Here is a 12909-nt window from a genome sequence, read left to right as displayed (position 1 = left end):
TGGGGAACAACTGGGGAGAAGAGCTGGGAGAGAGAGAGTTAACAGACTCATTGTCACTGGAAAGCGTCTAGCCACTCAGCCCAAGGTCAAGGAGAGCAGATAAGGTGGCAGCACAGAAAGCACAGTGGTTGGGAGATCAGGTTACAAGACGCGGTAGTGACAAGGGTGACTAGGGAGGAAGTGGGTGGAACCCTTAATTGGGAGCACCTTCATTCCTAGGAAATGGATTCTTTGTTCTCTCACTGTGATCATTAAAATTTCTAACAGGTAAGAGACTCCTTTCGCTTTGTTCTGCTTTTCTACTGCCAAAGGGGGGTGGGGAGTCCCTGAAGTCTGACAATACCTCCAAAAACATAGGAATCCGAAAAGGGTCTCCAATATGCGTGTGTGAGGGCGGTGGTTCATTTGGTAGGAAATGAATCTTAAGAGGCTCGAGGCCCGGAAATGGTCTAGCACAATCAGTGGTGCTCCTTCAACAATGCTCTGTGCACCCAAAAGCTAGTCAGTGGTCCAGTGCACCTTGAGTAAAGAAACATCATGGAAAATGGGAAGGGAAGTAAAAATAAACCCAAGGAAAAATGTATTATGTTTTGGAGTATATATGTAATAAGATATAATGAATTTAAAAAGAAATAAATAAAATGGAACTGCTGGTATAAGCACTGTAAGCTCTGAATATCAATGGCTGGTGTGCAGACATGCCCTGCTCCTGAGATCCCAGAAGCATCTAGCAGGTCACTGTTGCAAACAGGATGCTGGACTTAATGGACATTTGGTCTGATTTAACAGGGCTGTTGGTTGTTTATTGCTGCTGGTGTTCTATATATCATTACAGATCTTGGGAATAAATATTTCATGATACCCTTCACTGCCAACTATCATCTTGTCTCTCTCCTCCATCACCTTTATCGGGGCTTTCTCTTGCACTATAAACAAACACACTTCTGAAAGTTTCCACATCAATTTCTATCCTTCCCACCACCACCCCCCCCAGCATTACAGAACCTTACACAACATTTTCTCTCCGTCCGGTTAAGGCAATCATACAGAGAGATGTGATTCACAGCACATCAGTATGCCCTGCAGGGCGCAGAACTAATTGGTGTTATTTTCATAAAATAAAATAAAAACCTCCTGTCTCAAAAAGTGTGGCTCACTGATTGTGACGGCATATATTTCCTGTTAATGCGCAAGCAAGGGTCAAAGGAAGCTTCCCTATCCTGCTCCTATCACAATTTCAAAGTGCACAAACAGAAATGCCTCAGGAAATACCTCATAAAAAGGATACTTCCTGTTGTGGTGTTAAATAGCACTATTACTATTATCATTACTGTTGTGGCGTAATAGTAGCTTTCTGTCCCCTAGCAGTCCTGCTAGTTCTGTGGAGTATTCCTGGTCACGGGGCTGCTTCTTCAATCCTCCCTCCTTTGTTTTTATACCCTTGCTAGGGATATGTTCAGCTGCTGTTTCAATGCCTAATTAGGATCCTTGAGGTTAGGTTTTTGCCTTCCTTGTAGCAATGAGTCTTTGCTCTGCTTGTTTGCTGTCGTTGTTTATTGTCACAGCTTTGGTTGGCAGGTGAAGGGCATTGGGTATGATCAATAGTCATGCAGAGGAACCTTAAAAGGGCTCTTTGGCAGGGGGGGGCACACTGAAAGCCACGGCCTCAGCTTAGGGGGGGCTGAGGATGAGCATCAGTTAAGTTAATTCCGCCCCCCCCAAAAAAAAACTGTAAAGCTACCATTGCAGGAAAACCACTGTAGCTATCCTTCTGCGATTTGTTGACATTCAGACCCTGAGAAGGGGCTACTTGCAAATTTAATCAGTTTCTTTCCCAAAATGCAAAAGGTGTAGACAGTTACCGTATATATAAGACGCACCAGACCATAAGACGCACCTAGTTTTTGGAGGAGGAAAACAAGAAAAAAAATATTCTGAATCCCAGAAGCCAGAACAATAAGAGGGATAGCTGCTTTCACTGTGCAGCAATCCCTCTTGCTGTTCTGGCTTCTGGGATAGTTGTGCAGCCTGAATTCGCTCCATAAGACGCACACACATTTTCCCTTACTTTTTAGGAGGGAAAAAGTGTGTCTTATAGAGCAAAAAATATGGTACTTTACTTAACGTCCCCACCCTCATACAAATGTTGAAGGTTCCCAGCACGACCTCCCTGAACTTATTTGTCTGTAATTTGGCAAAATTTATCCACTTTGGAGAAGCTACTTTGCCTGTAAATTCCATCGACTTCTGTAAAACAAAATAAAACCCACAGTTATAACCATTTAAAACATTTCCCCACAAATAATGGCAGGGTGGTGGAATGAAGATTCATTGTGCCAGATCAGGATTTGGCCTCAGATCAAAATGAGCTATGGACCAAAAGAAGCTGTTTTCCAAAGCCCTGAATAGGGATACAAATCAAATATTGTGGTCAATGCTCATCCCTGGTTTATAGTTCCTACATTCTAATGATTGCACGAGTATTATCCATCTGCATATGTCCTTGCAATTCCAGCTTAACAACACAAGCTGGCAGAGTTGAAGGCATAAGACCCTTCCATATCATTTGCTGGTGCAGCAAGTCTTGGGATCAGTCTGTTAATCTTTAATCACTCAAATGAAATATTAAGTTTAGGTCCCTAGGTACAGATTTAAGGAGCCTAATCTTAAGCATTCAGGTTTGCATTTTTGATTTGAAGTCATCTCTAGTCTTCCAAATTTAGCTTGGAGACTGCAGTTCCTGAGAAGTACTTGAGAGTCATCAAATAAGCTCTTTTCCACTTTTGTAAAGATTGGACATTTCTGTAAACTCACTTCAAGAGAAAACCAGCACACCAGGGAGAAAGTATATTTGATAGCCTGCTGTGCTGATTTTCTATTCACAAGGAAATTTTTAATGTTGGGGAGCATTAAAAAAAGAGATCCTGCACCTGTAGTTTGATGAGGTGCTGCTTATTCCATCTTATTCTGTTGCATTTGTAGATCAAGGCCCTATGATCATCTCACCTTCCTGTATAGCATAAGACAGAATATTTTGTCCCACCGTTCTTGGAAAGGCAGAAATTATTATCTTCTACCGTCAGGGTGAATGCTATTGAACCCAATAACTTAGCATTGGACTCTGGAGTGTTTTTCAGAAAGGCATCTGGTTTCCATTTGGACTGTATGTGATGACAAATGGTCAACCGCTCTTGCGATCTTAACACAGGGGTGTGTTTGTGTGTGTTTGTGTGTGTGTGGAATCATACATCAAGAAGCTTTCACACTGCACCAGGATAAAGCACTGACAATGCTCCTTCATACACCAGCTGCTTATTCTTTTCCAGATCCGTTTATAAGCTGTCGTTGGTACCTGGTATGCACCCCCATGGTCCAAGAAGCAGGGCTAGGGTGCTTTACAAAGCAAGCTCCCAAATTGTCTTTTGACATGTCCCAATTCACATCTATTAACTACTTCGGACTGCAACTTGCATGTATAGCTCACGCCGTAAGCAATGTATTTCTTAAGATCATGTCATAGCTGCTGTAATGTCATAAGCATAAAATATTCTTTCCAATTCAATAAATCATAGTCTCATACATACTGGTAGGACATCTGTTAGCGCCAGAGCACAGCACAGAGCAGTCTGTAAATCTAATTACTATTATTTACAACAATCAGCAGCAGCAGCCTTATTTGCTGTGAGACAGGTCACCGTTCTCTAAAGTTCATGTTGCTGCAAAGCTAATAACCTTTGATTATGGAAAGGCATGGAATACATATATTAAAATCAGTCATTTTCTGTAAAAAAAAATAAATCTCTGGCCTTCCGTGTTGTTAAAAAAAAAGCTGGATTGTGATTACAGCATGTCAAAGTTTATGGTCTGCACAAAAAACCACAATGTTTTCAAAACAGGATCGTTTTTAAACTGTATTCAGGATGGTTTCATCTCTGGTGCCATTTACAACAAGGTGCACACAGCCCTTGAACTCTGGTGCAATCCATATACTATGAGCAAGAAAGTCTTTGATTTTCTGCAGTGCTTTAGATCTCAGGGTGATATCCAGAGTTACATTCAGAGCAGACCCACTGAAACCAATGCCCTTAAGTTGCATCAGTCCATTGATTTCATAGGGTCTACTCAGAGTATGATTTAGATGGATATCACCTTGAAATAATAAAGTTCCACCCCCTAGTTCAAGGGTGGCCAGCTCCCAAGAGACAGCAATCTACTCACAGAGTTAAAAACTGGCAGTGATCTGCCCCCTTTTGGGGGTTCAGGTAAAAGTTGTTGAGCTTTTTTTTAGGGAGGATGTTTACTTATGTGGCTCTGTGGGTTAAACCACAGAGCCTAGGACTTGCCGATCAGAAGGTCGGCGGTTCGAATCCCTGCGACGGGGTGAGCTCCTGTTACTCGGTCCCTGCTCCTGCCAACCTAACAGTTTGAAAGCACGTCAAAGTGCAAGTAGATTGGCTCTCTCCAATGGAGGCTAAGGCCTTGAAAAAACTTAATATGGAATCTAACTGGCCAAAATATTGTGAAATTTTGGAGCAGGAGGGAGATAAATTGAAACTGCAGAGTTATGAGAAACTTAAAGATAAGGTGCGAGATTGGTTACACTATTTTCAAATAAGAGAGGCCTACAACTCGGACAGGAAAAATGGCTTCCAGGTGGAAAAATCGAAGCTGGAAACAGAATTGTTAGAACCCAGTGCTAAGGTATTGTCGAGAATGTATAATTTGCTGTTGAAATGGAATACTGAGGATGAAACGGTTAAATCTGCAATGATAAAATGGGCACAAGATATTGGTCACAACATTATGTTCACTGACTGGGAACGGTTATGGACCACCGGTATGAAATTTACGGCATGTAGTGCCTTAAGAGAGAATATTATGAAAATGATTTACAGGTGGTACATGACCCCAGTCAAGCTAGCAAAAATCTATCACTTGCCCGATAATAAATGTTGGAAATGTAAAGAAATGGAAGGAACATTCTTTCATCTTTGGTGGGCCTGCCCGAGGATCAAGGCTTTCTGGGAAATGATCTATAATGAACTGAAAAAGGTATTTAAGTATACTTTCTTAAAGAAACCAGAGGCCTTTCTCCTGAGCATGGTCGGCCAATTGGTGTCAAAGAAGGATAGAACTTTTTTTATGTATGCTACTGCAGCAGCAAGAATACTCATCGCAAAACACTGGAAGACACAAGATCTACCCACCTTGGAAGAATGGCAGATGCAAGTAATAGACTATATGGAACTGGCAGAAATGACCGGCAGAATCCGAGATCAAGGAGAAGAGCAGGTGGAAGAGGATTGGAAGAAGTTCAAAGCCTATCTACAAAAACACTGTAAAATTTATGAATGCTAAGGGCATTGTAAATGAAATGAAGGGGTCCTAGCGATTAAGATAAATAAGAGTATAAAGGGAAGGATAAAGGATGAAAACGAATAATGAATGAGCTTGCTGAAATAATTTTTAAAGTGGAATACAAGAAGGGAAGGCGGGTGGAAGTAAAGAAAATAAGGTTTTGAAGGTTATTAAATTGAAAAAGAGTTTTTTTGTTTTTTTGTTTACTTTTTTATTATTATGTTAAATCTTTTTTATATTTTCTTTTTATTCCTTGTCTTGTTTGCATTTTTGATGTTGGTTGTTTGTTGTTTCTGTGATTTTTGTTGATTGTTAATTCTCTGTAAAACTTAATAAAATATTACTTGAAAAAAAAACCAAAAAAAACACCAAAGTGCAAGTAGATAAATAGGTACCGCTCTGGCGGGAAGGTAAACGGCGTTTTCGTGCGCTGCTCTGGTTCGCCGGAAGCGGCTTAGTCATGCTGCCACATGACCCAGAAGCTGTACGCCGGCTCCCTCGGCCAGTAAAGTGAGATGAGCGCCGCAACCCCACAGTCGTCCGTGACTAGACCTAATGGTCAGGGGTCCCTTTACCTTTACGCCCATTGGGGGGGGGGTTCAGGTTAGGCTTTTTTTAGGGGAGCAAATTTGTTGAGCATCTTTGGGGGAGCCAGTGATCTAATAGTGATCTACCACAGACGATCTACCTATTGGACATGCCTGCCCTAGTTCATTATTTTGTTTGCATGCTCTTTTCTTGTATTCCATTATGTCTCCCCACCCCCACCCCAAGAATAAATTATAAGTTGAGGATGAGGTCACACAATCACGGCTATGCAGCTGCCCACCTTTTTAATGCATTAGCCCCCCCTCCCCATAAACGTACTATGCACTTTCTATAATCTAGCTTGTGGACATCTTCTTTTAGTCAATGGTGGAATGGATCTACTCCTGTTATCCATGTCGTCATGCAGAGGGGCTGGGAGGCCAGCTGGCAAGCCCAGCTCGGACGTCTCCTTCCATTGGCCCGTGCTCCGACGTAAATCAGCGACCCGGACTTTAGAAGCCAGGGCATGCAATTAGCAGAGTGTACTGCGCACACAGAAGTAGGCGTGAGGCGTATGAAGTCATGCTACAGCTACAGATTTATTAAACATAAATCAGAACAAAGAAATATGTTGTGTCTCTCTCATGTCGTCTCGGAGAGAACAGCAAAAGCAAAATCTATGCACAAACGGAAGTTCCCAGCAACCGTGCTGGAATGTAAACAGATGTGTGACACGCAACAATCTCATGCCTGTTCCTTAAGGTGGAATGGAAATGTCAACAATCCATTCATTATCTAGTTAGTTAAGAAGAAAATTCATTGCTTTCAGGGCTGGGTGTGTGTGTGTGTGTGTGTGTGTGTGTGTGTATAGATTTACAAAATCAAATCAAACTTTTCACAAGGCAGCTTTTTCAGTCACTTTATGATAAACACCCACAGATTTGCATACGGTAGTGGTTATGACCTGCAAAGCCCTAAACAGCTTGGGATCAGGCAACCAGAAGGGCTGCTTTCTTCTCAAGTCCTGAGATCTTCTGGAGAGTGCCTTCTTTAGTCCCACCAATGTGCTAAACCATGGTGGGCAGGGACACAAGACAGGGCCTTCTCAGTGGCTGCACCCAAGCTTTGGAACTCCATTCTTAAGTAGGTCTACTTAGCCTCCTCTCTGATCAGACAACAGGTTGTATCCAACAGCAGTTGGAGCAGACCACTAAAATGATTTAACATGGCTAATTTAGGTACATTAATTTAAGTGGTTCTACTCTAAGTAAAACTTAGTTGGATAAAACCCAATGTCTTGTTTAGTTAGATAAGCCTTTGAGCTTGTTGGATAGATTTGGCTTTTAGAAAAATTATGGCTCATCTTAGCACATTTTAATGTGGCTGTTTTTTAAAATTGATCTTTATAATATGATCATTGTTTTATGTTTTATCTCCTCCCCTTTTTTATTTTATTGTTGCAGTTTTTTAATAAAAAAATATACTGTCAATTTATTGTTGTTGCTGTTGCTAGATAACGCTTCTAGTAATGCAAAACAAAATCAAAAAACAAAAACCAGCAATGTGAATTCACTCTAAAGAAGAGAAAGGGGGGGGGAGAAACTGCTGCAGCCCTAATATTTAAATTCTGTGCCCCTGCTTTGCTTGTGATGACACACTGAGCCTCACTTACTTAGAGAAAGTTCATTTTGCAGTGCTCTCCAAGGTTGCTTTGATTAAGAAGCTAATATATGATAAAGATTGCCTCATGAATGCCAAGTATTATTTTTAGAATCAATTAAGTAGAGGAGGCATCCATTGCGGAAGCCCACATCATAGAGAACAGAGATCTTTAAGCATTTCTCGAAGCACAGTGAGAATGAAATCACCTTTCTTCTCATGCCTTCTGCTTAAGCTTGGCCGAAGACATCTTGGGACCACTGGATTCCAGAGAGAGAAGACTGAATGTCAGTGAGACGACAAAAGATGTTTTGACATTCCGTCTCATAGCGCTAGAACTTGGAGCCGTCCAATGAAGCTGAATGTTGGACGATTCAGTCCAGACAAAAGAACTTCTCCATGCAGTGCATATAGCTGAACTATGGAGCGTCTCCACCCCCTTCGTTCTGCCCGGACGCTGAGGTCCAGCGCCGAGGGCCTTCTGGCGGTTCTCTCATTGTGAGAAGCAAAGCTACAGGGAACCAGGCAGAGGGCCTTCTCGGTAGTGGCGCCCACCCTGTGGAACACCCTCCCATCAGATGTCAAAGAGATAAACAACTACCTGACATTCAGAAGACATCTTAAGGCAGCCCTGTTCAGGGAAGTTTTTAATGTGTGACATCTTAGTGTATTTTTGGTCTTTGTGGAAGCCGCCCAGAGTGGCTGGGGAAACCCAGCCAGGTGGGCGGGGTACAAATAATAAATTATTATTATTATTACAATTATTACTAGTATTATTATTATGGCATTCACTCCCATAAGATTTAGTGATGACTTTCAAAGGGGATTAGACAAATTCACAAAGGTTAAGGCTATCAGTGTCTACTAGTCACAATGACTATATTCTACCTCCACTCTTAGAGGTGGCATGTTTCTGTCTACCAGCTGCTAGCAATCACAAGGAAGGAGATTGATACCCCTTCCTCTTGGTTCATGTGGGAACCAATGACACTTCAAGCAATAGCCTCCAGAAGATCAAAAGAGACTATGAGGCTCTGGGCAGGAAATTGAAACAATTAAATGCACAAATTGTCATCTCATCTGTCCTGCCAGTTGAACGACGTGGCCCAGGGAGAGAGAGAAAAATAGTGGAAGTGAACAGCTGGCTTCGAAAATGGTGTAAACAGGAACGGTTTGGATTCTTAGATCACGGACTGCAGTTTCTTGAAGATGGACTTCTGGCAAGCGATGGGCTGCACCTCACAATGGTTGGGAGGAATGTTTTTGCCAAAAATCTCAGAAACCTCATCAGGAGGGCTTTAAACTGACTAATGTGGGGGAGGGAGACAGTGCTCCTGAAGGTAGGAGTCTATCAATTGATGGAGATGATCATCCAAATGTCATAGACCAAATGGAGCAAACAGCACGCAGACCTAGTGGTGGGAGGAAAAAATCTTTAAATAAGAGACACGGGGGAATGATTAATGGACTTCAATGTCTGTACACTAATGTGCAAAGCATGGGAAATAAACAAGATGAGCTTGAGCTCTTGGTACAGCAAACTAAATATGACATAATAGGCATCACTGAAACCTGGTGGGATAAGTCCCATGACTGGAATGTAATAATGGAGGGATACAATCTATTTCAGAGAAACAGACCAGACAAGAAAGGAGGAGGAGTGGCATTATATGTCAGGGATGTGTATACCTGTGAAGAGATCCAAGATTTAGAACCTCAAAGCCAAAGTGAGAGCATTTGGGTCAAAATTAAGGGAGAGAAGAATAACAGGGACCTCATTGTGGGAGTTTACTATAGATCCCCAAGCCAAACGGAGGACATAGATGATGCCTTCCTGGAACAGATGGCCAAGCATGCAAAAGGAAGGGAGATAGTAGTAATGGGGGACTTCAATTACCCGGATATTTGCTGGATGTCAAACTCAGCCAAGAGCATAAGGTCAAACAGATTCCTCACTGGCCTTGCAGACAACTTCGTTGTCCAGAAAGTGGGAGAAGCAACAAGAGGAACAGCCATTTTAGATCTGGTCCTAACCAATGTTGATGACTTGGTTAGTGGGGTAGAAGTGGAAGGATCATTAGGCGTGAGTGATCATGCTCTTCTGAAGTTTACTATACAGCGGAAAGGAGCAGCCAAGCATAAAGGTAAAGGTAAAGGTACCCCTGCCCGTACGGGCCAGTCTTGACAGACTCTGGGGTTGTGCGCCCATCTCACTTAAGAGGCCAGGGGCCAGCGCTGTCCGGAGACACTTCCGGGTCACGTGGCCAGCGTGACGAAGCTGCTCTGGCCAGAGCCAGAGCCAGAGCCGCACACGGAAATGCCGTTTACCTTCCCGCTGGTAAGCGGTCCCTATTTATCTACTTGCACCCGGAGGTGCTTTCGAGCTGCTAGGTTGGCAGGCGCTGGGACCGAGCAGCGGGAGCGCACCCCGCCGCAGGGATTCGAACCGCCGACCTTTCGATCGGCAAGCCCTAGGCGCTGAGGCTTTAACCCACAGCGCCACCTGCAGCCAAGCATACTAGGACTCAATTTCTTGACTTTAAGAAAGCCGACTTCATAAAACTTAGGGAAGTGCTGGGTGAGATCCCATGGACAGTAATACTAAAGGGAAAGGGAGTTCGTGATGGCTGGGAGTTTGTTAAGAGGGAGATAGTAAAAGCACAACTTCAGGCAATACCAATGAGACGGAAACATGGAAGGTGCCTAAAGAAGCCAGGGTGGCTATCTAAAGAACTTTTAACTGAGTTAAGATTAAAAAAGGATGTGTACAAAAAATGGAAAAGGGGGGAAACCACCAAAGAAGAATTCAAACAAATAGCCAGCACGTGTAGACACAAAGTCAGAAAAGCTAAAGCACAGAATGAACTCAGGCTTGCTAGAGAGGTTAAAAGCAACAAAAAAGGCTTTTATGGGTATGTTCATAGCAAAAGGAAGAACAAAGAAACAGTGGGGTCATTCAGAGGAGAAGATGGTGAAATGCAAACAGGGGACACAGAAAGGGCTGAACTCCTCAATGCCTTCTTTGCCTCAGTCTTCTCCGATAAAGAAAACAATGCCCGACCTGAAGAATTTGGAGCAAATGATTCAGCAGAGGAAACACAGCCCAGAATAACTAAGGAGATAGTACAAGAATACTTGGCTAGTTTAGATGTATTCAAGTCTCCAGGGCCAGGTGAACTGCATCCAAGAGTATTAAAAGAACTGGCAGATGTGATCTCAGAACCACTGGCAGTCATCTTTGAGAATTCCTGGAGAACAGGCGAAGTCCCGGCAGACTGGAGGAGGGCAAATGTTGTCCCTATTTTCAAAAAGGGGAAAAGAGAGGACCCAAATAATTACCGCCCAGTCAGTCTGACATCAATACCAGGGAAGATTCTGGAGCAGATCATTAAGCAAACAGTCTGTGAGCACCTAGAAAGGAATACAGAGATCACCAATAGTCAGCATGGATTTCTGAAAAATAAGTCATGTCAGACTAACCTGATCTCGTTTTTTGACAGAATTACAAGCCTGGTAGATGAAGGGAACTCAGTGGATGTAGCCTACCTTGATTTCAGCAAGGCATTTGACAAGGTGCCCCATGATATTCTTGTAAAGAAGCTGGTAAAATGTGGACTTGACTATGCTACCACTCAGTGGATTTATAACTGGCTGACTGACCGAACCCAAAGGGTGCTCATCAATGGTTCCTCTTCATCCTGGAGAAGAGTGACTAGTGGGGTGCCACAGGGTTCTGTCTTGGGCCCGGTCTTATTCAACATCTTTATCAACGACTTGGATGATGGACTCAAGGGCATCCTGATCAAATTTGCAGATGACACCAAACTGGGAGGGGTGGCTAACACCCCAGAGGACAGGATCACACTTCAAAACGACCTTGACAGATTAGAGAACTGGGCCAAAACAAACAAGATGAATTTTAACAGGGAGAAATGTAAAGTATTGCACTTGGGCAAAAAAATGAGAGGCACAAATACAAGATGGGTGACACCTGGCTTGAGAGCAGTACATGTGAAAAGGATCTAGGAGTCTTGGTTGACCACAAACTTGACATGAGCCAACAGTGTGATGCGGCAGCTAAAAAAGCCAATGCAATTCTGGGCTGCATCAATAGGAGTACAGCATCTAGATCAAGGGAACTAATAGTGCCACTGTATTCTGCTCTGGTCAGACCTCACCTGGAGTACTGTGTCCAGTTCTGGGCACCACAGTTCAAGAAGGACACGGACAAACTGGAACATGTCCAGAGGAGGGCAACCAAAATGGTCAAAGGCCTGGAAACGATGCCTTATGAGGAACGGCTAAGGGAGCTGGGCATGTTTAGCCTGGAGAAGAGGAGGTTAAGGGGTGATATGATAGCCATGTTCAAATATATAAAAGGATGTCACATAGAGGAGGGAGAAAGGTTGTTTTCTGCTGCTCCAGAGAAGTGGACACGGAGCAATGGTTCCAAACTACAAGAAAAAAGATTCCACCTAAACATTAGGAAGAACTTCCTGACAGTAAGAGCTGTTCGACAGTGGAATTTGCTGCCAAGGAGTGTGGTGGAGTCTCCTTCTTTGGAGGTCTTTAAGCAGAGGCTTGACAACCATATGTCAGGAGTGCTCTGATGGTGTTTCCTGCTTGGCAGGGGGTTGGACTCGATGGCCCTTGTGGTCTCTTCCAACTCTATGATTCTATGATTCTATGATGTTGCACTCAATCCTTGCTTGTTGGCTTCTGACAGGCATCTGATGAAAACAAGGATGCTGGACTAAATTGGCATTTGGTCTCATCCAGCAGGCTCTTCTTATGCATTTTTTTTTTAATCACCCGAAAGGCTAGTTGTATCTTTGGCTAGAGAAACAACAACCAAGAACAAGAAGATACTAAATCTTTTAAGACGCTTTGCTAATTTAATTTTCAATTTTGTTAAGTTTACAGCACGAATTTAACACAATCCTCTCAGTAAACGATAGTCTAGTCAATAACCCAAAATGTTTTGTTAATCTATTTTCTTCCTCAAAGCACATCCAAAGCAACGTATAGTTTTGTGTACAGCATCACAAGGAAGATTGTCCTTGTCAGATGGCAATACTGTGGAGAGAGGCCGATAAGCCTCAGCCTGGGTGCACAACAAAATTTACATAGCCTGAGAAAGTTGTTTACTCATCACTGTTTTATCCAGTTCATCCCTCACAGAACCCTAGGGTGATTTCTGTACATGATGAGATTACTCTGTAAACTATTTCAAATATGTAATTGCTTCAAGTTCTCTTCCTTCAAATGAATTACAAAGATTTTTTTTTGCCCTGTTATTTAGCCTATAATAATTTGAATATTGCTATGTGTTCCATATATATATATATGCCCTGTCTCCCTAAA

The 12909-nt window shown here is 42.8% G+C and overlaps 1 protein-coding gene across 1 annotated transcript in view; it reads right to left on the bottom strand.

Annotated features, from left to right (window-relative positions):
- The window catches only part of TRABD2A (TraB domain containing 2A), a 114806-nt gene extending 107025 nt beyond the window's left edge, over positions 1–7781 (bottom strand). The window contains exon 1 of the mRNA XM_079959541.1: positions 7755–7781. Coding sequence (XP_079815667.1) covers positions 7755–7766 — 12 coding nt within the window. The 5' untranslated portion in view covers positions 7767–7781. The remainder of the gene's footprint in view (positions 1–7754) is intronic.
- Between the last annotated feature and the right edge of the window lie 5128 nt (positions 7782–12909).

This window comes from Podarcis cretensis (genome assembly GCF_951804945.1).
Source record: "Podarcis cretensis genome assembly, chromosome: 17".
Lineage (NCBI taxonomy): Eukaryota > Metazoa > Chordata > Lepidosauria > Squamata > Lacertidae > Podarcis > Podarcis cretensis.
The sequence above is the reverse complement of the archived record's forward strand: the minus strand, read 5'-3'. Positions and strand labels throughout refer to the sequence as shown.